The following is a 25,309-nucleotide window of genomic DNA, read 5'->3' as shown; positions in this document are numbered from 1 at the left end:
TATACAGGGTGTGGCCAGAGCACAGGGGGAGGAGACCAGACGGGGGTGGAGTCTGAACCATGGGTCTTCAAAGGGGGCGTGTCAGGAGAGGTGCAGGTATGTCTGCTTAGGACTTCCTATTTTGTAGACGTTTAGTATGCAGGCTGGATGGTTTTAAATTTGTGATTAAATAAGTCCATGTGTGTGAAACTGCTGCACCTCCAGCAACGAGGTAAAACTAATAAAGTTTGCGGACGACACCACCCTCATCGGGCTCATCTCAGACGTGGATGAGTCTGTCTACAGGAGGGAGGTGGACCGGCTGGTGTCCTGGTGCAGCGGTAACAACCTGGAGTTCAACACCCAGAAGACAGTGGAGATGATTGTGGACTTCAGGAAAGTCACAGCCCCCCAGCCCCCCCTCATCAGCTCAGGCTCCCCCATCTCCACTGTGGACTCCCCCTGCTTTCTCGGCACGACCATCACCCTGGACCTCAAGTGGGAGCCCACCATCAACTCCCAAGAAGGCCCTGCAGAGGATGTACTTCCTGCGGCAGCTGAGGAAAGCCAATTTGACAGCAGAGATGATGGTGCAGTTCTACACAGCCATCATAGAGTTCATCCTCACCTCCTCCATCACCGTGTGGCACGCTGGAGCCACAGCCTGGGACAAACAGAGACTACAGCACATTGTATGCTCTGCTGAGAAGGTGATCGGCCCCGGACTTCCATCTCTGCATGACCTGTATGTTTCTCACCCTGGATACGGACTATTTAAGATAAGATAAGATAAGATAAGATATTCCTTTATTGTCCCACATGGGGAAATTTCATTGGTGCAACGCAGGTAGATACAGAGGTAGATCCAGAAGAACAGATCACTTATAGGAAGTCTGAAAAACACTTTCAGTAGAAGATCTCCTATAAATAAATAAAAACTCCCATAGACAAATAAATAAATAAATACCATTGCATGTGATCACGACAGTAATTGCACATGAATATGTGTCACGACAGCACATAGATTGCACATGAATTTCACAGTAATTGCACATATGACAGAATTGCACATCAGTATTAGGTTAGGTCAGTATTGCGACGGGATAACGTGACGCTCTCCGGGTAAGACGACTGTTCTCCGCAGTTTCATGAGTTCCTCCTTTGTGGAAACGCGGTACGGGCGGGGCCGGAGCAGGGGGGCGGGGCCGGGGGGCGGGGCCGGAGCCGGGGGCGGGGCCGGAGCCGGGGGGCGGGGCCGGGGGACTCCGAGCCAAAACACATCGCAACGACACGACGAAAACACTCAATCCAGCCGAATAAAGTCAAAACAAGTTAATTTAAAGCGATTCCAGTGCGTGTCCCGATCGTTCGTGAAGTTCCTCTTTCATATAAACGTGTAAATAAACGTGTACCGACGACACGCCGTACTTTAGCGCGGCCGGAGGGCGCGGGGGGGCTGGTGGGCTCGCTCGGAGCTAGCTCACGTCACAACAACACAACGAACGCAACGAAAAACGCTCAAATCCAGCCGAAAAAAGTCAAAAACAGTTGAATTAAAAAACTATTCCAGCGCGTGTCCCTATCGTACAGTAAAATAGAAAAAATATACTAACTATATTTACAAAATATAGGAGATAAAGCACAATAAGTAAGAAAGAAGAGAGAGCGTTTACACCGGGCTGCCAGCTGTACCAGCGCCATTTGAGCTATTTGAGCCACTCCTCTCAGGCAGGAGGCTACGGTCCATCTGGACCAGAACCTCCCATCACAAGAACAGTTTCTTTCCCTCTGTCGTTGGACTCATGATCACTACTTTGCACTCACTGCACTGTTCACTTTTTATTGCACTACATATTTTATTTATGTACATATCATGCCTATTTCTAACCTTATTTTCACTTTACTTACTATCATTTGAAAATATATTGGCAATACCGAACAAAATTGAAGCAATGATAACCTAACAGTATCTGTTTTGCTAAATGGTGATAAAACTGTAAAGTAGAAAGACTGGTCTTATCTCCTCTTAACAGGACTCTGCGTTTTGGACGTACCTCTGAACACAGACGTGCATGTGCAGCGCAGTGTCTAAGGAAGATGCAAAACAGACTGATCACCGCAAAATCCCTGGGTTAAACATCTTCCAGTTGTGTGGCGATGCCTTTCCCAATAAAGCTAACTTCAGACAGTCCATATGCATTATTGGTAGAAAAAGCTTCAGTTGTAGTCATCTGGACTCAGTTTGAAAAATAGACGTTTCGACTCTCATCATTTTTCAAACTGAGTCCAGATGACTACAACTGAAGCTTTTCTACTATGGAACACGCCTGGACGAATGAGGGATTACACCGACATATGCATTATTGTGTTTTTGTATTTTTATGTCCCAGACACCATTTTCACACCAAGCCCGGTCTGTAGATGCAGCTTAAAAAAACGGAAAACAAAAAAGAGCATTAGCTTCACTGCAACCAGCTCGACACAGCTTCTGGCTGTACCAAGCTGACGAAAGCCTCTGGTATAAGAAGATCCACTTTTGTCTTGTTGAACCTTCTGTCTGACCTTAATGGGGCCTAATGGACCTTTGTTTGTTTCTTTTAAAAGTCTTCTGAAGCAGAGAGATTACACAGTCACTTTCCCTAACGCCGCCATGATCCCGTCTGAAGTGTGCGCACCGGCTACGCTGTGTCCCCAGCGTAAACAGCGTAGCTCCATGGCGTAAACAGCGTAGCTCCATGGCGTAAAAAGCCTAGCTCCATGGCGTAAACAGCGTAGCTCCATGGCGTAAAAAGCCTAGCTCCATGGCGTAAAAAGCCTAGCTCCATAGTGTAAAAAGCCTAGCTCCATGGTGTAAACAGCGTAGCTCCATGGCGTAAAAAGCCTAGCTCCATGGTGTAAAAAGCCTAGCTCCATGGTGTAAACAGCGTAGCTCCATGGCGTAAAAAGCCTAGCTCCATGGCGTAAAAAGCCTAGCTCCATGGCGTAAAAAGCCTAGCTCCATGGCGTAAACAGCGTAGCTCCATGGTGTAAACAGCGTAGCTCCATGGCGTAAACAGCGTAGCTCCATGGCGTAAACAGCGTAGCTCCATGGCGTAAACACACTGCTTAAATGGAATCGCCCATTTTAGACAGTTTTACTATGGCTCATAGTGACGTAGTCATTTGTCTCAGGATTTGATTGGCTAAAGATTCCCATTGCTTTTCTTCCAGGCTCATGGGCGACTCAAACAGCCCATAACGTATGTTGAAAGAGATGCAGCAGACAAACTATCCTATATATATATTTTATTATTTTATATATTTAAACTAATAATAATAAAACATAATTCTGAACAAATTATATTGTTTTTAGACAAAAAAATTTTAATACGATTTGACATAATTGGCTGATTGACAGGAGGGGCCGTCGCCACATCACCCTTAATGGACCAGCCGCCACTGCCACACAGCGATTGAGCAGGAGTGGTTTGGAGCATACACGGGTTTGGGCTTTACAGGGGAACCACTCACTGCTCAGTCTTTCAATCAAATTAAACGATTTCCCAACAGTAATCCTACAGTCTGGACAATCATCCTGGACACAGCACCACTGAGCACCAGTTGTAATGGAAATGCGATCAGGGCTGAGAAGGGCCCCGAGCTCAGAGCCGAGCTGAGTAGAGCTGAACCAGGACTAATAGAAAAATGGCACAGATGACTTGGACTTACTTGTGACTTGCACGCAGGTGACTCGCTCCCACCTCGAGTACAATATCCCATTCTTATTAAAGGAGTCCTTCTGTATCTGTCAGCTGCAACACGGAGCAGACGAGCCACTCTGTTAAGGCTTCACTGTGTCTTTATGACTGAGACAGCGCAGCACCCCTGCTCACGTTGGACACAAGGAACAGGCTTAAATGATCCTTTAACATTTAAGCCTGTTCCTTGTGTCCATTTTTATTTTTTATGCAAAAATGTGACATTGACTGAACAATGAGAAAATGAACCTTGGTTTGCCTGTGTTGCAGATGCTTCTCCCAGTGGGTGGCAGCACCGAGCTCTTCACTCACCCTCCCCCCCTGTTCCCCACCTCTCGCCTGTACAATATCAGACCCTACCACAACAAGGACAAGGTAGATAAACACAACAACCACAAAATGTATTTACAATTCATCAGCTCTGCCTCCCAATATCATTTGTACAGTAAAATATACACAAACTATCATCATTATCATTTGTTTATTCATTCATTCATCCATTTTCTACCGCTTGTTCCCTTTCGGGGTTGCGGGTGACTGGAGCCTATCCCAGTGACTTTGGGCCTAAGGCGAGGTACGCCCTGGACAGTGGCCAACTCGTGGCAGGGCCTCATTATCATTTGTATTCCATTATAATTGGCGCTTTGGTAAACGATTAACATTAACCCTTCAACGAGCTGGCCCCTGTCCAGGGAGAACCCGGCCTAAGCTCCTAAGTCACTGGGACAGGCTTGAGTCACTCGCGACCCCGAACGGGAAAAAGAGGTTGAAAATCAATGTGTAAATGAAGGTAATGTTAATTTCATAAAACTAGTAATAGATCCTTCTAGCGTTTGTAAATAGAACTACATAGGCTGTTTTAGTGACTGACAATCACTCCAACACACAAGAGTAAAACCAGCGCCTCGTTACAAAACATCACATGTAGAAATGTTCTGTGTATTTCAACGCCAAAATGAGAATACATGCTAACAACCACATTATAAACATTTCTTAAATGCAACAACATGCTAGACAAATCTGCAATAAAAACACAGCAGGCCACAACAATTTCACAATAACTATTTTTGTTTTGTTTCACTAAACGTCACAAATCCTACTTTAATTAGTTAACTGTTGGCACGGAAGTTAGAGGAAGAACAAAGTGCAGCCGAGAGAGCATGGACGTCTGCGTTGTTCCCTGACACAGATGCAGTAAATGTGGTCCATGCGGATGCTGCAGGAGTTTTACTCTTTGGCAATGTCTATTCACCTTATTCCGAAAGTTCAAATCAAATCAAATCAATTTATTTTTGTAAGGCCCAAAATCACAACAACAGCTGCCTCTGAGGGCAACAGTGAAAAATGAATCAACAATGTCTGTGGTGGCGAGGGACGATGTTCCAGAGTCCTCTGTCCTTAGACCCTCCTTCTCGGCCAGGAAAAACTACAAAAAACCTCCTTGGGAAAAAGTAGAAACCTGGAGGAGTTCCAGAGTGAAGGAGAGATCTGACTCTCACAGACGGACGCGAGGGAGACTGGAGCTGGACCCACCCTTCAGGCAGATGAGGGACCATCCATACGGGGCAGGGACCACTTCACCAGGAGAGGGGCATCTGGGTCCACAGGTCCTCAGGAGGAGAAGTTGCCACAAGCGCCTCATTAAATTGTCTTTCACAGAAATATATGAAAAAATAATGACCAATTTTAAAGTTATCCACAAAAGAGGAGGGCTGATTTATCAAATAAAAACTATAATAATTAAAGCGACTATGCCAGAGTTTTACTGTTTTGAAACATTAAAAACAGAACAAGTTCACATGTATGCTCACTTACCTAATGCATTCCTAGCATTCTAAATATTCACCACAATGAGTTTATTGGCACTTTCTACAATTCCTGTTGAGGAAAGGTCATAGAGCAATTTGGCACCTCTCCACCAGATGGTGCCCTGACTCCTCCTTGAGGAGTCAAGGAGATTTAATTAGGCCTAAAATCAAATATGAACATCACAAAGACAATTTGAGCTATTTAGCATTACACAGGTCTTTAGGAATGTAAAAATGATACAACCCAAAAGTTGATACAGAGGCTGGTTATAGTTCTTATTTATTTGTTCTGACAGGTGGAGTTGTATCGAATAGTGCGCCAGCTTCACCTCCGCGCTCAGGCCGGTCAGGAGTCCTGCGCTCACCCGGACCTCATCGGAGACAGGTGTGTGACCGCCAACCCAACTTATGACACACTGAATAACATTCAGTTCAACATCACAGCAGCCGCCTCACAAAGCTAACCCCCAACCCTAACCCAACAACATCAAGTTAGAAAATCGGAGAATGAAACAGTCACTGGTCAAAAGTAGAGAAGCAGATTTACCTATTTTCATAGCATCTAAGGAAATGGAGAACTGTGCCACTGCCACTAAAACAATATTTTATAACTATATTAATTACGGCTGTTGAGGTTAAAGCATTAACTTATGCATTTAATGAAATGACACAGATTAATCACTGACCAATTATCGTGAAATCATCTTGCGACCCCCAGCACATGCTTTGCGACCCCCTGGGGGGTTCAGACCCCCACTTTGGGAACCACTGTTTTAGATGTTTCAGGCTTTACCTGAAAGTAGGAGGAAGTAACAGGAACATCCCTGATATCAAATTTGTCTTAAAATCCATGAGTCCTCATGTGTCTCAAGTACAGCTCACTCAGAATCTGATGTTTACGAGTGCGAGCGTGCGTCCTGTGAGCAAAATAAAGCTTGTGTGTGAGCGCTGAAATGTTCCACCAAACCACCACCTCCGGTCAACCAGTTACATCCGCAAGCAGCAATGAAGGGCCTTGAACCCCACCAAGCCTGTTTTTTTGACATTTGTACATTTGTTTGAAATATGTGTCCACAGATTTATTATGAAACAGACTTAAATTATAGCTGCTTTTAAAAGATTGACATTAATGTTGTTATTATTGTTGTCAGTTAGTGTCTACTCAACACGTTCTAAATCCATGGATGAGAGGACTCCTATTTTATTATCTCAATGGCAATACATTTTAGATCCTTTCCACCTGCAAATAACTTGCCACAAAACTAACCCAAATGAAGCTCAACAGCGCCGCCCAATGGGAAGCCTGCTGCTGATCTGGAAGCACATTTCTCTTTCATTTTTCCCATAGACTGGACAGGACGGAGGCGAAGCAGCTCTGTGAGAACTAGTGTTCATAACATGGTTGTTTACGGTCCAAAAACACATTTAACCTTTGGGGACCAGCTGCAGAGTCAACATTTACTCACGCTTAAACTGCTCATATCTTGTCCATCAACACAGACATATACACTCACCGGCCACTTTTTTAGGTACACCTGTCCAACTGCTTGTTAACGCAAATTTCTAATCAGCCAATCACATGACAGCAACTCAATGCATTTAGGCATATAGACTTGGTCAAGACGATCTGCTGCGGTTCAAAGCGAGCATCAGAACGGCGAAGAAAGGTGATTTAAGTGACTTTGAAAGTGGCATGGTTATTGGTGCCAGATGGGCTGGTTTGAGTATTTCAGAAACTGCTGATCTACTGGGATTTTCACGCACAACCATCTCTAGGGTTTACAGAGAATGGTCCGAAAAGTGAGCGGTGATCCAGTGAGCGGCAGTTCTGTGGGCGCAAATGCCGTGTTGATACCAGAGGTCAGAGGAGAATGGCCAGACTGGTTCGAGCTGATAGAAAGGCAACAGTAACTCAAATAACCACTTGTTACAACCGAGGTTTGCAGAAGAGCATCTCTGAGCGCACAACACGTCGAACTTTGAGGCAGACGGGCTACAGCAGCAGAAGACCAGCTAAGAACAGGAAACTGAGGCTACAATTCGCACAGGCTCACCAAAATTGGACAATAGAAGATTGGAAAAAGGTTGCCTGGTCTGATTTCTGACTCGATTTCTGCTGTGACATTCGGATGGTCCGGTCAGAATTTGGCGTAAACAACATGAAAGCATGGATCCATCCTGCCTTGTACCAACGGTTCAGGCTGGTGCTGGTGGCGCAGTGGTGTGGGGGATATTTTCTTGGCACATTTTGGGCCCCTTAAAAGCAATTGAGCATTGTGTCAAAACTTGAGTATTGTTTCTGACCTTGTCCATCCCTTTATGACCACAGTGTACCCATCTTCTGATGGCTACTTCCAACAGGATAACGCACCATGTCATAAAGCGCAAAGTAATATATTGACTATTTATATTGGAAACATTTATTTGACGGCACAAAAATACATTTATAAGAAATGACATCAAAACCATCGAGAAGAGATACAGGAGAGTACATTAAATAACACATAGTAATAATATGTAACCGTCTCCTCTCTGGGGCCATGTTGGGGGCAGGTGTCTGGGGCCCTGTTTGGCTCTGTGCCCTGAGTACAGCTTCATCCTGGAGGACGAGCTGGGCGTGTGTGGCTGTGTGCTGGGGATGCTGGACGTGCGCTCCTTCACTAAGAGGTATCAGGCCAGCTGGATCCCCGCCATGAGGGACAAGTATCCCCCACGAGCCGGCAGCGCACTTATCAACGCACAGGTATGTGGGAGGAGGAGGTGTGAGAGTGTGAGCCACGTCTGTGTTTAGCTGCAGGAGAACTAGAGAATATGCACTATCGAGATTTATTAGTATATTTTTTAGCACTTCTGGGAAAGGTGTGCAGCTTTTTAGTATGTTAAATCTTCAGCATAGATCAATATTTGGTTTGGACTGACAACACTGCTCCATTATGATTAAGTGCTGTACTTTTCGGGCTATACAGCGCTCCCGAATAAACATACGATGTTTACGAAGAAAATACACCGGCCGCACCTGACCGCAGGTGCCCACGTTGTAACATGAGATATTTACCCATAAATTATTATTATTATTCTTTATTTCAATTGTGTGTTATTTACTTTAACATAAATTATCGTCAAAATCGAAAAGGAGCAGAGAGAAGAAAAAGTAATCATATAAATATCTGCCCCTAACACAAAAAATAAAATAAAAAAAACACAAGATGGTTCTGGACACATTTCTTTAGACAACTTGTTTTACGTTTTACACACACTGTATTTACATGTCACACTTCAATGGTTGAGTCTTTTTTTTCTCTTTTTTGATTCATATGATTTGATTGTTATTGCTTTAAACTGTTTCTTATATATCTAGACATTAGTTGATGCTTTTAAATCATAATCTAAAGAGTTTTACTCCAGCCACAGATATTCCTATTTGTTTTTGTGTGGTTCGGGCAAAGGGTAGAGAAAAGTGGTAGTGATGCACATGTTGTCTTTTGACCCGCCAAGAAAGTCTCATTTCAATACGGCAGGTTCTAAACTGCAGACCCGTATATCAGATGTCTGTGCTCTGCGTGTGTCTTTGTATTCTATAACAATTCATTTTGAAAATGAAAATTGCAATTTTACCCCTCAAAACACACTGATTACATGGTTGCATTCACATTCATGGTTCACATTCTAGATAGTGGGCGGAGCCTATGTAACTATGGGCGATTTAAAGGTTAAATATGCATTATTTCTGTAGTTATCAGCCTTTAAACATGCTCTTGAGTACCTTTAGTTTGGCATCTCATGTTTCAGAATAAAGTTACGCTGCCTAGTTCACTGCCAATGGTGTAATTCCCTCTTGCAGCCAGTAGATTGTGCCACCACTCAACAGTGTAAGGTCAATTTTCTCCACACACATAAACAGGCCTGATGGTAAATCTCAGCAAGCAGTTGTACCGATTGTGATAAAATGACAGAGAAGCATGGACCAAGTCTGGAGAAGATTTATGCACTTAAAAACAGCAGAGAAGATTCTCAGAGCCACTTCAGAGCCACTTCAGAGCCCCACCGGAGCAACTTCAGAACCACACCAGAGCCACACCAGAGCCACTTCAGAGCCCCGCCGGAGCCACGCCAGAGCCACGCCAGAGCCACTTCAGAGCCACTTCAGAGCCACACAGGAGCCACACCAGAGCCACTTCAAAGCCCCGCCAGAGCCCCGCCGGATTTGGTCCACAAGCATGTCATATTAGTCTTATGGTTTGAAGTCCTTTAAAAAAAAGTTCAGATCAGATCAGAAATTGCTTATACATTTAAACTAGTCCCTCTAATCCAGATTAATATTCAGAAATTTGATAAACGTTTCAAATTATCTTTGAAAGTTAAAAGGAATATCATTTGAAAAAGATTATTTTAGTTCCGGCTGACGTGATGGTGCGCTTTGCACTGTGATGAAGTCCCGTCCACACCAGGGACCAGTCTTTACTCTGACACTAAGTGATGTGGGGTGCAGCACGGAGCTCAAGCGTCACAGCATTATCACAGTCTGGAGTTTACCCAAACAAAAGAGGCTGAGGAGGGGGCACGGGATCCAGCTTCATATGCTCTCATGTAGGTCTCATGTAGGGTCCTGTGCTTGTGTGCCTGGAATACCTGGAAAACATTGGCCTGTCTTCCAGACCCGGAAAACTCATGGAAAATGATAAAAAGGACAGATTTTCCAGAAAATATATATTTTGCTTCATTGGATTAATGAATATCACATTACCGTATTTTCCGGACTATAAGTCACTCTGGAGTATAAATTGCACAAGCCAAAAAAGTACATAATAGAGAAGAAAAAAAACATATGTAAGTCCCACTTGGGGACATTTATTTGATAAAATCTAAGACCAAGAACAGACATTTCATCTTGCAATGCAATTTAAAATAATAACTAGAGAATTAGAGAACATGGTGAATAGGTGTACGTATGCTAACGCTAACACCTTCAGCTACATGACGCACAGACAACAAACTGTGGTAACTGTCTGGCATGTTAACGTAACATATTAACAGTTATTCAGATAACTATAGCATAAAGAACATGGTAACAAGTTTACTAAAGCATCAGTTTTACCCCAAATCACTAAATCCATTGAATTGTTCTTCCTCTGTGTCACTTCTAAACAACTCCACAAACTCCGGAGGTAGAGGAAGTGCAGATTCTTCTTCTGTATCGCTTAGAGCCTAGAGCGCCCTCTTGCGGTTGTCAGTGTAAAAATAATCAACATGTGAAATGCGGTTGCCAGTGTGATAATTACGAATAATCTCACATATAAATTGCTCCGGACTATATGTCGCACCACGGCCAAAACTATGAAAAAAGGTGCAATTTATCGTCTGGAATGCATAGATTTTGTGTTTTTGCCTGTAATTGATTGATAAATTCAATCATTGTAATGTTTGGGTATAGCCTTAGACAATATCATTATTATAAAAAAACTGTGTAATAAATGTGGTAATGTGTTGTGATTACAAAAAAATAAAGCAAAGTCCTGGAAAACTGATTTCCAGCGTGATAACCCTGCTACTGCGGTTTAGCTGTTGGAGTAAACTGCAGGTATAAAGAGGGTGTTGAAGTTGTTAAAGTACACATATTATGCAAAATGTACTTTTATGTGCTTTTACTCATGTTCTAACATTGGGCCTCATTCATGAAGCGTTCTTACGCACAGATTTGTACTTAAGGTCGTCTTATGAAAATGTGTTGATGACTACAAATAGTCAGGAGCCCTTTGAAACTCTGATGTTTTTGAATATTATCGCTCTTATAGTGCAACCAAAAAGTCCCACATTCCTGTTAGTTTTACAACTAAAAAGACAAAAAAAAAAACCTCTGTGACGGCCAATGTTATAAACCCCACAAGAGTCAATACTCCTCTGTCACCCACAACGACCAGAGGCACTCTCTGCGATCCTCCGTCTCTTTGCGGAGGGCTCACAGGAGATGGCGAATCTCAAAGCAAAGCTTTGATTATTTGACTTATTTTTATTACAATTAGTTGTTGACTTAAATAAGCTTCCACTGTACTCATGTGTGTTTGGACGTTTTTAGTGGGCTGCTGAGCCCAAAGCAGCTTGAAATGGGTTGATTCTCTGTGGAGCCAGTAGATGAATCTCAGCTAGTCTCAGGGGAAACAGCAGAGATCAAAATGTTTTTGTCTTTAAAGATGAGATGCCAAATTAAAGGTACTCAAGAGCATGTTTAAAGGCCAATAACAATAGAAATAATGCATAATATTTGTAAAACAGAGGTAGGCAAACTTATTACAACATTGTATAAAATATGTATGCATCTAGAAACAATGGTTTTCAAATAATTAATTAATATTTTTTCCTCCTGTTCTGTATCATGTGTGTGTGTGTGTGTGTGTGTGTGTGTGTGTGCGTGCGTGCGTGTGTAGGAGCTAGTGGAGCACATGCTGGAAGACCAGGGGGAGTACCCAGACTCTCTGCTGTATCACTTTCCCTCTCAGCTTCGCCTGGATGCCCTGCCTGAGCTGGTTGACGTGAGCGTGAGCCGCTCTCTGCTCACCGCGCTGCTCACTGCCCTCAAAGCCAACGGTTAGAGCTCTACTTTACTAAAACTACTATAACTACAGTGTCTTCTATATGTTTATATAATAACATTTAGTTATTAATCTATAATTGATTTATCTTCTCATTAAAAGACTCAAAGATGTAATTGGAATGGAGCATATTGGAGTAATCTTTTTTCTCACGAGGACAGGACACCATTGACAGTCTCACCGCTCCCCACATTCTGCACGATAACGGCTCACTGATCTTTGTTTACTTTTTACTCTTCTGCAAGTTTATTTCTTTAAAACTGTGACATATGTAAGATGCTGCTTAACCATATTTGTACCCAAAAAATACAAGAAAAACACTTGAAATCAGACAAGAAGGTAAAGGGAAAAAACTTGCTTTGGAGATAAGGTGCAACATGAAACATTGAGTAATAATAATGGCCGTGGCGGCAGTTTCAGGGACCGCGGCATTTCCCTTATAGCCCGTTATAGCCTCATGGCTAACCTTAACCTTAACCCGGCGCGGTCTAAAACGGCGCTAAAACGCGGTCAAAGAGCGGCGCAGTTTCAGGAGCCGCGGCGCGCGGCCGGCACAAAAATAACATGGCTTTTTCGGCCGCACGGCGCGGCTCTGCAGACACTCCCAATAATAATAGCACAGATCCCTCGCAGACCTCTCACACACCTCACGCGGTATGACTGAAGGGAGGGGGCTGTGTCCATTCCGAAACCCCCCCTGAGAAATGTTCTGATTGTCCTGGGATGATGGGATGGAATTACTCTCAAGCCCTGGTGAACTGTGTTGATGCATAAACCACTCTAAAATAAACCGTTTCACAGTAATAAAGATTACTCAAACATGTTTGAATCACTCATAATTTTGACTGATTACATGAGAAGGGAAAACTATCATAATATGGTTAAAAGCTCCATAATGGGAATATTTATACATATAATGAATAAAAGGCTTGTGGGTCTCCTGAGGTCATCGACAGGTATCGGCAGGCCAGGCGAGCCGCAGCTCGTGCTGTCGCAGAGGTAAAAACTGGGAGGAGTTCGGGGAGGCCATGGAGGAGGACTATCGGTTGGCCCCAAAGAAATTCTAGCAAACCGTCCGGCGCCTCAGGAGGGGGAAGCAGTGCTTCACCAACACCGTTTACTTTGCGGGTGGAGACCTGCTGACCTCGACTGGGGATGTCGTCGGACGGTGGAAGGAATACTTTGAGGACCTCCTTAATCCCTCAGTCACGTCTTCCGAAGAGGAAGCAGAGATCGGGGACTCAGGGGCTGGCTCATCCATCACCCAAGCTGAAGCCACTGAGGTTGTTCGCAAACTCGTCGGTGGCAGGGCTCCGGGGGTGGATGAGATCCGCCCTGAGTACCTAAAGTCTCTGGATGTTGTAGGACTGTCTTGGCTGACACGTCTCTGCAACATCGCGTGGCGTTCGGGGACGGTGCCTCTGGACTGGCAGACCGGGGTGGTGGTCCCTCTGTTCAAGAAGGGGGACCAGAGGGTGTGTTCCAACTACAGAGGGATCACACTCCTCAGCCTCCCGGGTAAGGTCTTTTCCAAGGTACTGGAGAGGAGAATCCGACCGATAGTCGAACCTCGGATTCAGGAGGAGCAGAGTGGTTTTCATCCTGGTCATGGAACACAGGACCAGCTCTATACCCTCCATCGGGTGCTCGAGGGTTCATGGGAGTTTGCCCAACCAGTCCACATGTGCTATGTGGATCTGGAGAAGGTTTTCGACCGTGTCCCTCAGGGTGTCCTTTGGGGGGTGCTCCGGGAGTACGAGAAAATGTAAGCAAATAATTCTCAACATAGTATCAGGAGTGTAACTGATGGAAACTGGAATGTGACAAATCAACCTGCTTTCCTGTATTGTATGTGTTATTTAATGATCAATGACTAGAAAATCACTCATTACATCATTATTACTACGGAGAACAGGGGGATGTTTGTTTTGTATGAATCATTTTTTTATTGACATTTCTCACTATATATATACTTTTTACTGGATATAGGATTAATTGTAAGTGTGTCTATCTACATGTTCGAAATGAATAAATAAACAAATAAATAAAACTTAATGATTGTAATGTTTTTCTTGTTGTGCCCCAGGTTCACAGGGAGTGTTCTGTGAGGTCCAGCCCACTGACCGCCAGCGGCTGGAGTTCCTGACCAAACTAGGCTTCTTGGAGATCTTAAGAGGAGAGGCCCGGAGCAGGGAGGGCGTGGTTATGGGACGTCTGCTCTGAGCCACGCCCACGCACACCCGCGCACACACCACTGCGCACACACAAGCACACACACGCACACACACACACACACACACACACCACTGCACACAAAGCACAGCCAAGAGAGCACCACCTCTAACCAGTGAGCCTTTGTGGACAGATTAATGTAGATAAACTCAGACTGATGATCTCTGTCAGTTTTGTCAATTGCAGGGCCAAAGAGAGGTAGCTCTCTTTGGCCCTGCAGAAGAGAAGTGTTTGCAAACGCTAAACTGGAACAAAACCACCGCTTTAGTGTCAGAGTTTCAAGTTAGGTTAGAACAACATTGCCCAAGTTTTTGTCAAGCCATGTTTTAGTTAAAAACTTGTTTGTTTGTTTGTGTGCGTGTGAGTGTGTGTGTGTGTGTGTGTGTGTGTGTGTTGTTTTGGACTCTTTGTCTATTTGAAACCCTTCTTAAAAGAGTAACATTGTTTAGGGTGGGGTGTCCAAACTATGGCTAATGTGACCCACAGACGTATTTTTGTTGATCATACGAAGTACTTTTCACTTCAAATTTAAGTCATTCTACCACTACAATCCTAATCATATTGCACTATGACACAGACTGAACATTATTGTTTAAAACCCATCTGAATGGTCCACTGTGTTGACCATCAATACATTATATTATATTTTTCAATATATCCCTTGGTTTTGATTTATATGTTAATAGTATAAAAGAATGAGAATTGAAATGCCTTGACTCATATGAGACAACTATTGAGGATCGGTATCCAAAACGACCCCAAATCAGGGGTTCTCAAACTTTTTGGCTAAAGGTCCGAATTGAAGTCAGGTCCACTCCTTTCCCCGCTCCTTTCCTCCCATCTGACAGTGCATGTGGTGATATACATCCGTTCTAATCCATGTATTCACAATATTCTCTTCTGCTCTGGAGGAAAAACATATTCCAGTGTTTGGTTATCCCAGCCCTAAACGTGTACTCTGTAAGATAACAATTCAAAAAAAGGTTGTATCGTCCCATCATTTCACAAATTTAAGTGCTGGTTTCATATATTTCTCAATTGCCCTCTGGCTTTCTGCTGAATTGATCCAAATACCAGAAGTAGTAGTAGGTAGTGTGTAGTAGGTGAGACAGTTAAACCTGCTCAGGGCTGTGTTATTCCTGCTCACTGAATCAGTGACTCTGAAAAAAGCATTGGGTTCTGTCCACACTGCGCTCGCGACTCACATCTTAATGTTTACATGCATGAAATTGCATCACATGGACATTTAGGCCTCATAATGCTACAGACATTTCTCCATCTTTTAATGCAATACCTTTCCCTCTCTTTGGCTCTAAAAACAAGCATGCACTCACTCACTCTGTGCATGGAATATATGCAGTAAAATACACAATAGTTTACAAGCCCTTTTCATTTGGAAAAATACCTCTCCGTTTTTGATAAATGTGAATATTGTTGTAAATAATACTGTCTCAATGCATCAAGTGTTGTCATTTTGAATTCAAAACCAAAAGAAGAAGCACACTCCCACGAATGTCCACTTTTTTAACAAAGACATTGGCACTAATATTTGTATATTTGTTTTATTATTAGCAAAGACAATAAGGCACTTTTTGTAACTTTTATGTCACTGCAAAAACAAATATAAACAGAAATTTAAATGACGGACATGATCTTACTAATTCTAACTGAAGCTTTTCCTGTTCTAGAGCTTTGTTGGTTCAGTTCTAGTTTTAGTCCCAGTTTAGTTCTGGTTTTAGTTTGTGTACATGTGAAGTTTGCAATTCATGTTGAAACATTTAATAAGTTGTTTCGCAAACTTTCCTTGGCATTTTTTAAGAGGGGAAGGTGGAATAAAAAATAAATGTTATTTTCACGTTATCAAATCACATCACATGAATTTAAAAATAAAATTTTATTCTAAATCAATTTCTTGGATTCTTAGAATGTAGGCCACCTCTCTACATTATCTACATAATTATAGTTATCGATGCAAGAAATGAAAATAACCCTTATCATATTGAGCGGTACAAAAATGCCTTCAAAAAAGATGGCTCCAGCAAAATGTCAATGACGTAAGATAAAAGATGCACCACTGGTGTGCAGCCTGTTCACAATATTTTTGATTAAATGTTGGCCAACTGCACAATAAAGTAGACTACAAAAAGTGATTGCCTTAACCCTAAGTCTGGTGATTGAATGAACTTCACCTTTACTGTGGAGTACTATGATGGTCTGTATTCATGTTTAACACCCTTACATCCAGTGTCATTTGTTTTTAAAGTAAACAGTCCTTCCATAGGTTTCAGAGATGGACTGCTGCCATTGCAATATTATAAACTAACTGTTTAATAGAAGGTGTTAGAAGTCTTAAAAAAAAAGTTTTGTATGAGAATGTGAATGAAAAAAGCATGTCAACCTGTCAAACTACTTAGCACACCTTAGCTTTAGTATTTTACAGTGTATAATTTAAAGTCATGTCAGACTAAATGACAGCTGCTAATGGTGAAGAGAGTTAGCTGTTAAGTGAAGGAAATTCAAATACTGAAGGTGAACAACAGTGGCGGCTATTTATAATTTGAATTTCGTAGATGTGAATTCCTGCATTTTGGTGCTTTTCAGGCTAACTTCTCAACCTAATATTCTCCCCTAGGGGGAGTAGACGCGCAGTAAAGCGGGTGGTCTTAATAATTTCTCATACCTTGAGAGTCATTAAGTAAATTCGAGCTATAGTACGGGTAATCATGCAGCATGAGCTTTGACAGTACATATCTATACATGTCAGACCGTCGCTGCTTGAATGAAAACACCTGTTGCAGCTGCAGCGGTGCATCTTGGTACTTTGGGGCGCTAGTCTTCAGCGCCCCAAACCCATAAAATTCCTCGACGATGATTGGCGGATGTATATTCTTTTTTGCCTAGCAACATGGGAGCCATTGGCTTAAATACAGCACAATGGGGCTGATCGAATAAGCGCCCCGGCAAGACGGCCTATTGACTACTACACCAAACATGATAAACGTTCACGTTTTAAAAGTGGAACGTGAAAGTGAAAGTAATTGTAATTCTGGAGAGTTGTACACCCATAAAGCAAAATCATCAATAGCATCTAATTAACAGGTTCTTTTTTTCAAAATGAGAGATCATTTTAAAATAAAAATAAAATAAAAAAAAGGCAGTCAGGTCAGGTGGGGCAGCGCCCCCTATGGGCGAGCCGCCACTGGTGAACAGGCTTTAAAACACTTGGATTACAACTTGATATTGAAATATTGAACTGTATCTTGCCAAATAATCTAGTTTCATATGAGCTGAATTAACTAATCAGAACTCAAATCAACAAATATCTAATGATTTAATTCTTGTCTATAGTTGTTTTTGCAGTGTTCTTTTCAATCATACAAATATGTTTTGTGTGTCATCAGAACCAAATGCACACAAATGAAGATAAATGTGTGAATGTATCTCTCTGAATGTTAAAAAAGGCTGCCCCTCTGCACTGTGAGTTTTACACACAGAAGGTCCTGTGTTGTGCTTGTACAACACTTCTGGAGAACGTTACAGAACTACAATCTAGTATAGAAAATAAGTAATTCATACATACTTTAAAAAAAAATACAACTCCATGTATGTTTTTGATAAGAAACAACTACCGATGTTACAATTAAAAAATGTTGAGCAGAATATAGGACCTTTACCATGAGAAAGCACTAACAATAAGAGGATTGCCTTTAAAACTATCATCCACTAAGCCTGATGTAATTCCCATTGTATTCTATTCAAAGAAACTAAGTCTGGTAAGGCTGAGGTAAGAGGTTGGATTTATTTGGGGTCTTTTTTGTTAGACCAATCAGAGAATGGAGACAGGGAGTTTGCTGTATATTACTAAGCTTGTTTGGGATGAGCTTGAACTGTGTAGTTACAATCCGTTACATGTTGATCTGAACATGGTGCACTCCGGTTAGAGTTGGCTCGCGCTGATGTCACCAGATCTGCAGTACCGGAAAGCTCATGAGATTCCAATGAGCAAAGCCAACTGGGCGGGAGAACGACCACCTGTCTGCAGTAAATGCTCAGGCGATTGGTCTGTGATCACAAAATGCCCTCAGCCTCCTCTTCCTTGTCTTCAAAGCAGCAATCTACTTTTAGATCTGGATTCAAACCTTAATGGGACTGTAAAGGCAGAGCATGTTTTCCAAAGAAGTCCATTTAATATATCAGTATACACTTTTTAGACTCATGAGCAAGGCAAGGTGTTGCTTAGAGCTTATCTCATGTTGAAACAATCCACAAGAGCAGTGCAAGTCTATTTCATAATCAAGAGGTTGTGGTTTGTGGCACTTTGGCAATACACATTTATTTTATAGAACAATTGCAGGAAATGAATATAAGCACTGTGTTTTAGTGAGCTAATCTGAGGCAGAGGCTGTTGAAGTGTTTTTCTAGCTCTATTCATCAGACAGTTTATCTCAAACAAGCCTATTCAAACCAAGCAGTACCAGATGACGTCTTGTGTAGAAAACAGTGGGGAAGTTGTAGAGCCACTGTCCTCCCTGTGTTCCTTAAACCTCATGTGTCCCTGAAGTCAATGAATTCAACTTTTATGAGGAAAAAACAATAAGATTAAAGATGTTTGCCCTTACAACTGACTTCAACTTTTTTAGTTAACAGACATTTAAAAAAAAAAAAGTAAAATGCAAATAATGTACATTGATTGTCGTCACACTTGTTCTGGTTTGGTCCTGTAACTGCGGGCTATGTTTAGTCCTGATATAGACTAGGATTTGGTGCTGGTCTAGTCTAGGTTTAGTTCTGGGTTTTGTCCCAGTTTAATCCCAAATGTGAATTGACACAGTAACAGTATGGGTGAGACAAGACAGAATGACCACACACAGGATTGGGAAGATTTTGACATAATTTATAGTAAATATAGTAAATTGCCATGCACTGGCAACCTCCCGGGTTGCCAGTGCATGGCAGGTATGTTTGATATCATATTTTAAGAGTAGATTGGGGCACCAGCCGTATAGTCGGCATTAATAACTCTATAATCAATATCTAAATTAATTAATTTATAAGATAAGATAATCCTTTATTGTCCCACATGGGGAAATTTCATTTTAAAAATGAATTTGCTCATTGATCTGAAGGTTTGTGAGAACGTAACCGTGACATTTCTGGAAATGAATAAACACTTAACCAAATGTGGCATATGAAGATTTAATGACCGAATAATTAAACAGATAAATATGAATTAGAAATATGCAAATGAGTCAGTTTACAGATGCAAACACTAGACATGCTTGTTCCAGATCTATCTAGTTGTGTGTTGGAGTTGATTCTAAGATTATATTATCAGCCAGCCAGTGAAGTGCATTTATACGAACGGAACCAGAAGCTGTGATCCTGAGGAGATCAGTTACGTTTAAAAACGGGCACAGAATTCTTAGTTCTGGGAGAAAAAGTTAGCTTGTGGTGCTGGAATGTCTTGGTCCAGTAGCTTAGCTTAGCTTAGCCTAGCCTAGCTAGGCCAGAGGCCTTCTCCCAAGGTCCGGTGTCATGGACCTTCCTGGTTGGACCCCGATGGAGCTCCGATGGAAACTCGAATCAAACTGATTTGTTCTCTTTGTCTCTCTGCTGAGGTTTCAACCAATCAACACTGCTGTGTCAGCTTGATAAGAGAAGAGATTTAGCGAGAGTTTTAGCTTTTGTCTTGGAGAGAAAATGACTATAAGTTCATTTTAATCCAAAAAGAAGTCATTCGATGGAAAAGTTATTTCCAGCGTTCGGAGCGTCTCCGTTCGTTCGCTCACGTTTTCTGCTCCTGCAGAGGGTCATAAAACTCCCCTCATTCCTGTCACCATGGCAACATGGAGAGGTCATCTGCATATCCTACACTCATGTTGTTTGGTTTCACAGACAGATACATACAAACAGAATCAGAATCCAAAAAGGTTTGGCTTTCCATTGTCAATGAATAGAATTCACAAACATAGGAACTTGGTGATTTGGTGCAACATGAAACAATGAACAATAATAAAACAACCTATATAAGTCAAAAAAGACAAACAATTTAAATCTGCTATAGGATAAAATATAAAAAATAGGCAATAAGATAAAAAAAGAAAAAAAAATAGGTTTACTATGTACACAATATTGACAGTTGAATTTATAGATGTAGTGCAGAAAGTGAACAGTGCAGCGGGTGATTAAATATGGTGTTTGGAAGTGTTCATGAGTCCAACGGCAGAGGGAAAGAAACTGTTCTTGTGTGCGAGGTTCTGGTCCGGATGGACAGGTGCCTTCTGCCTGAGGGGAGTGGCTCAAATAGTCCGTGTCCAGGGTGAGGCTGTGAACCGACCTGTTCGTCCCAGAGCCCTGGAGACGTACAGGTCCTACAGATGGAAGTCTGCAGCCGATCACCTTCACAGCAGCAGAGTGCACAATGTAGTGTTTGTTTGTCCCTGGCTGTGGCTCCAGCATACCACACAGTGTTGGAGGGGGTGAGGATGGACTCAATGAAGGCCGTGTAGAACTGCACCATCATCTGCTCTGTCAGCTTGGCATTCCATGAAAGTACATCCTCTGCTGGGCCTTCTTGATGAGGGAGCTGATAGGGAGCTCCCACTTGAGGTCTTGGGTGATAGTGGTGCTGAGGAAGCGGAAGAAGACAATGGTGGTGATGGGGGAGTCTGTGATAGGGGGAGCTATAGGGAGGGCTGTGACTTTCCTGAAGTCCGCGATCATCTCTCAGTAGAGAGATGACAACCAGAAGACAGTTCTTCTGGTCGTTGAACTCCAAGTGTTAGCCTGCCAAGCTTCTTTACATACTTAATGTTATGTATAGTCTAGTTTCTTGTCACAAAATCCTGCCAATGGCTAGAGTGAGCCGGTCTGAAGGACAGCACAGAGGCCCAGATCATGGCAGCATGATTTAATAAAGGGAACATTTAAGGACTTGACCAACAGTGGGCGGTGCTGCTAAACTAGACATCAGTGCTCTCTCTATCCGAAGGGCTGCCGGCCTCCCATTGGTTCTGAGAGCGCAGGTTCTGCTCAGGTGACTTGACCTGACCAGTGGGGATGCGGTATGCCTTTAAAGTCCCGGTCATCAGCATCATTAGTGTGCCCACAATAGTTGCCCCCCAACTGCATGCTGGGAGCCCGACCTGCACACAATGTACACAACAGTATTAGATCAAACCCCCGCTGCCTCAAGGAAGTCAGAATTGGCTCCAACATGGCGGCCCTCGTGGCGGCCCAAAAAGACAATAATTATATGGCGGCTCTCGATATGCTTCAGAATCTGGGTTAGGGACAAGAGAGCGGATTTGGACCTAAGAGAGAAAATTATTGCCTTAGCTGTGCCGGTCTCGGTCGCCGCCAGGTTGGGGCCAGTAACTTCCGTTTTCAAGTCAGTCAGTCACTCTCTCTCTCTCTCTCTCTCTCTTTCTCTTTCTCTTTCTCTTTCTCTTTCTCTTTCTCTTCTCTCTTCTCTCTCTCTCTCTCTCTCTCTCTCTCTCTCTCTCTCTCTCTCTCTCTCTCTCTCTCTCTCTCTCTCTCTCTCTCTCTCTCTCTCTCTCTCTCTCTCTCTCTCTGCGTGCTGTGAGGGTGGTAACAGTGGGCTATTGTGCACATTGTGCTATTTAGATTTTATGCAATTTTTGTGCTATCCGAGTCTCCATTAGATGAAAAAGTAAAACATTTCCCACAATGCACCTTGAAAAGTACTGCGCACTAGACAGGTCAATTGTGAAAAGTTTCAGCTAAAATATGTTATAAAGTAGATTCATTTGTGTAAAATGTTCCATGTGCATGTGACCAACAAGCCAGCACTGCAGTTTCTCAGGGCGGATTCAAAACAGCTTTGTGTCTGTGAAGAACTTATTTTCCATCGAGATCCTCAGCTCTATTTAAACTAATAGGACACAATAACCCAGAAAATAACCCATCGGCCACATTTTTGTTCAGTGTGTAAACCTTCTTTTGTTTATGTTTCGAATATTAATTCAAGTATAAGACTGGCATCTGAGTTAAAGTCTAAGTACAATTACATTTCTAGTGACACTAAACATCCTTTTTACATGTTACTGGTGAGGAGAGCAGATAAATAACATAAATATCATGACATGAATATCATACACTTCAGTATGAGGATTGGCTTCACCATTCATTTGTTTGTGAAGGAAAGTTCGATTAGCTGCAGCTATGGTTAGCATCAGCCAAATCGAGCAACAGGCAGAAAGATCCAACTGGAACATCCTGAAGTGATAAATTAAGTAGGAAATCCTGGGACGAATAATGATATGTGGTTTCAACTTTGATAGAGAACCGTGAACTGTGAACCGTGATACATACTGTTCCCAGGAGGTTGCTCAGGGCGATGTCCATGTACGCTGAGAAGAAGGCTGCACAGAAGAGCAGACAAGCATTATGTAAAAACATCACAACAGAACATGTGTGCTGTGTTCTGTCCTTCTCTGAATGGGACCAGCGTTCTAAAATCTCTATTCATGCGTGCGAAGTGACGGCACACTCGTTGCTACTGCCAGCTTGACGACAAAAGCCACATTTGCAATGAGGGCTGTTTCAAAAAAAAGTCTCAAAACAAAGGATCTCTGTTCTGTAACATCCCCAAAGACCCCACTTCATTCTATTTATGTTGTTATTGTTTGCAGATAATATGATAATATGGATTCCTGATAAAGATGGTCCGGCGCCTCTGTATCGTGCATCAGTTTTAATTTATTTTTGTTACAACTGAAATCACCATAGTTGTTGCCTCAAAGGGCTTGAGCAGGTCAGAATTATCTGGTAAAATGAATTGTTTAACTTTCAAATGTCAGATTTTTTGGCCTGGTTTATGGTTCATATATCTGTAATTGCTGGGCCAATCCACATGAAACACAAACAGACGCTACAACAGCCTCACAAAGTGAAGTTATTCGACTCTAAAGACGTGATTCTTGTCAGTTGAAAGGACTTCAAACCATAAGATTAAGATGACAAATAATTTTAAGGTTCAATATAATATCTCTGGATTATATCTTGAAAATCACACATAATTATTTATTTTTTTGTCGTCCAGAGGCATTATTGGACAGGAAAGACAGTGTGAAGTGCGGGATAAGAGAGTCGGGATGCAAACTCACAACACTGCGGCTGGCTGCACTAGGAGCCTGGCATACATGTGAAATTTTAAAAAGCACTTCCTAGATAATCAACGGTGCCAACATCAGCCAAGTTAGATTTTAGATGTATTTGTTGTATGTCTGAATTAATTTAGTAATTTTTAGATAAAGATTTTTTTTGTTGTTGTGTATTTTACTTAGCGAATGTTAATGATGAATGTAACATGCTGTAATTGTAATGAAATGTGTCCATTTATTACTGCAGATGGAAAGTAGCAGTAGCTAAATCTGGTGCAGATCATCTTTTCTCTTAAAGATTAATGATTTTATATATGGTCCCTGACAAACTGAGAAAACGGTGCAGCACAATCACACATAATTTATGTACAGACAAATATGTCTCGGACTATTGCTATATTACATTTGACAAATCTACATTGTATACTAGGGATGTGCCAAAATACTGATATATTGTGATACTAAATTTGGTGACATAGTATCGATATTGTGGGCGACTGTATTGATATATTGCAATAATATATTGCAGTAATTTTCAGTAATTTTAGTATAATTTACAGAATTATTTTTGGACAGTGTTAACATTTCGTTGCTTGCCAACAGAAAGGAATCTTGTTCATGCAAAATATTTGATATATTTACTGTTTTGATTATTAAAATGGGTGTATTTCATTTGAAGTTTGTGCAAGTTGTGGTTTTAACAAAGAAAAAGAAAAATAGTGATTTTATATCGTACAATAGACTATTGTATGCATTACAATATTGTGATATGGTGCGGTCAGGGCAATCAAGGCAAGCAGTGATACAAATACAATCGAACATTACAGTGTGTCACAACTATATCTAAATTGTTACGAGATTTGCACGGTGGCAAAGTCGGTTAGTGCTCTTGCCTCCCAAGAAGGAGATTATGGGTTTGATTCCCGGACCAGACCAACATCACATGATCTCTCTGGGTGGAGTTTGCATGTCCTCCCCGTGTTATCGTGGGTTCTCTCCGGTTTCTCCGGCTTCCTCCCACCGTCCAAAGACATGCATGTGTTAGGCAAAAATTGGTGACTCTAAAAATTGGTCCTACTGACTGAATGTGAGAGTGAACTGTCTGTAATGTCTATGTCTCTGTGTTGGCCCTGCGATGAGTTGGCCACTGTCCAGGGTGTACCCCGCCTAAGGCCCGAAGTCACTGGGATAGGCTCCAGTCACCCGCGACCCCGAAAGGGAACAAGCGGTAGAAAATGGATGGATCGACGACATATATCCAAGTAAGTCCGTTTCCCCCTCACTTCTGCTGCTGAAGCTGTGCTGGAAGTCAAAGTGTCCCTGAGGAGATGCCAAGCAACAGCAGCGCCAAGTTTCAACTACAGACCCAAAAAGTAGCCTCTAGAGCAGCAGCGGATGGTCTATTAAGGGCGCTGGGGCGCCGGTGGCCGCCCACCAGTCCGAAGGTTCACTAGTCCGAAAATTCAGAAATTTTAAGGTTCACTAGTCCAAAGGTTCGCTAGTCCGAAGGTGTGAGTCAGAGCAGTGGGCTCTACTCGCGGCTCTCCTCGCCTCCCTTTGCCCCACACACTGGCTTTTAAGACTTTTCTAGTGTTGATGCACTTTTTATGATTAAACTCACGTATTTTCCATAACCGACTTGTTTCTGTGCATAGCCTGAGCTCCTTATCGTATTATTAATGAATTAATTAACTCAAATAGCCCAGCAGTTTCGGCCGCGCGCCGCGGCTCTGTAGACACTCCCGTTTGCCAACCTGAATTTCCTTTTTGACTACCAATCCTACGGTGATCGGATCACACATATTTCTATACTTATAATCAAATGAAGGCATAGAGTGGAG

The 25,309-nt window shown here is 42.3% G+C and overlaps 2 protein-coding genes across 2 annotated transcripts in view; one reads left to right on the top strand and one right to left on the bottom strand.

Annotated features, from left to right (window-relative positions):
• The window catches only part of LOC140371790 (protein O-GlcNAcase), a 57,489-nt gene extending 43,145 nt beyond the window's left edge, over positions 1-14,344 (top strand). The window contains exons 13-18 of the mRNA XM_072459000.1: positions 8-96; positions 3,987-4,091; positions 5,821-5,909; positions 8,078-8,267; positions 11,947-12,106; positions 14,198-14,344. Coding sequence (XP_072315101.1) covers positions 8-96; positions 3,987-4,091; positions 5,821-5,909; positions 8,078-8,267; positions 11,947-12,106; positions 14,198-14,334 — 770 coding nt within the window. The 3' untranslated portion in view covers positions 14,335-14,344. The remainder of the gene's footprint in view (positions 1-7; positions 97-3,986; positions 4,092-5,820; positions 5,910-8,077; positions 8,268-11,946; positions 12,107-14,197) is intronic.
• A 6,943-nt stretch (positions 14,345-21,287) lies between these two features.
• Positions 21,288-25,309, bottom strand: part of LOC140372047 (urea transporter 1) — a 40,434-nt gene continuing 36,412 nt past the window's right edge. The window contains exons 7-8 of the mRNA XM_072459307.1: positions 22,678-22,727; positions 21,288-21,488 (exon numbers count right to left, since the gene is read on the bottom strand). Coding sequence (XP_072315408.1) covers positions 21,306-21,488; positions 22,678-22,727 — 233 coding nt within the window. The 3' untranslated portion in view covers positions 21,288-21,305. The remainder of the gene's footprint in view (positions 21,489-22,677; positions 22,728-25,309) is intronic.

This window comes from Eucyclogobius newberryi, unplaced genomic scaffold (assembly GCF_026437365.1).
Source record: "Eucyclogobius newberryi isolate DKJ021-1_F unplaced genomic scaffold, fEucNew1.0.hap1 SCAF_22, whole genome shotgun sequence".
Taxonomy (NCBI): domain Eukaryota; kingdom Metazoa; phylum Chordata; class Actinopteri; order Gobiiformes; family Gobiidae; genus Eucyclogobius; species Eucyclogobius newberryi.
This window is presented reverse-complemented; position numbering and strand designations above follow the sequence as displayed.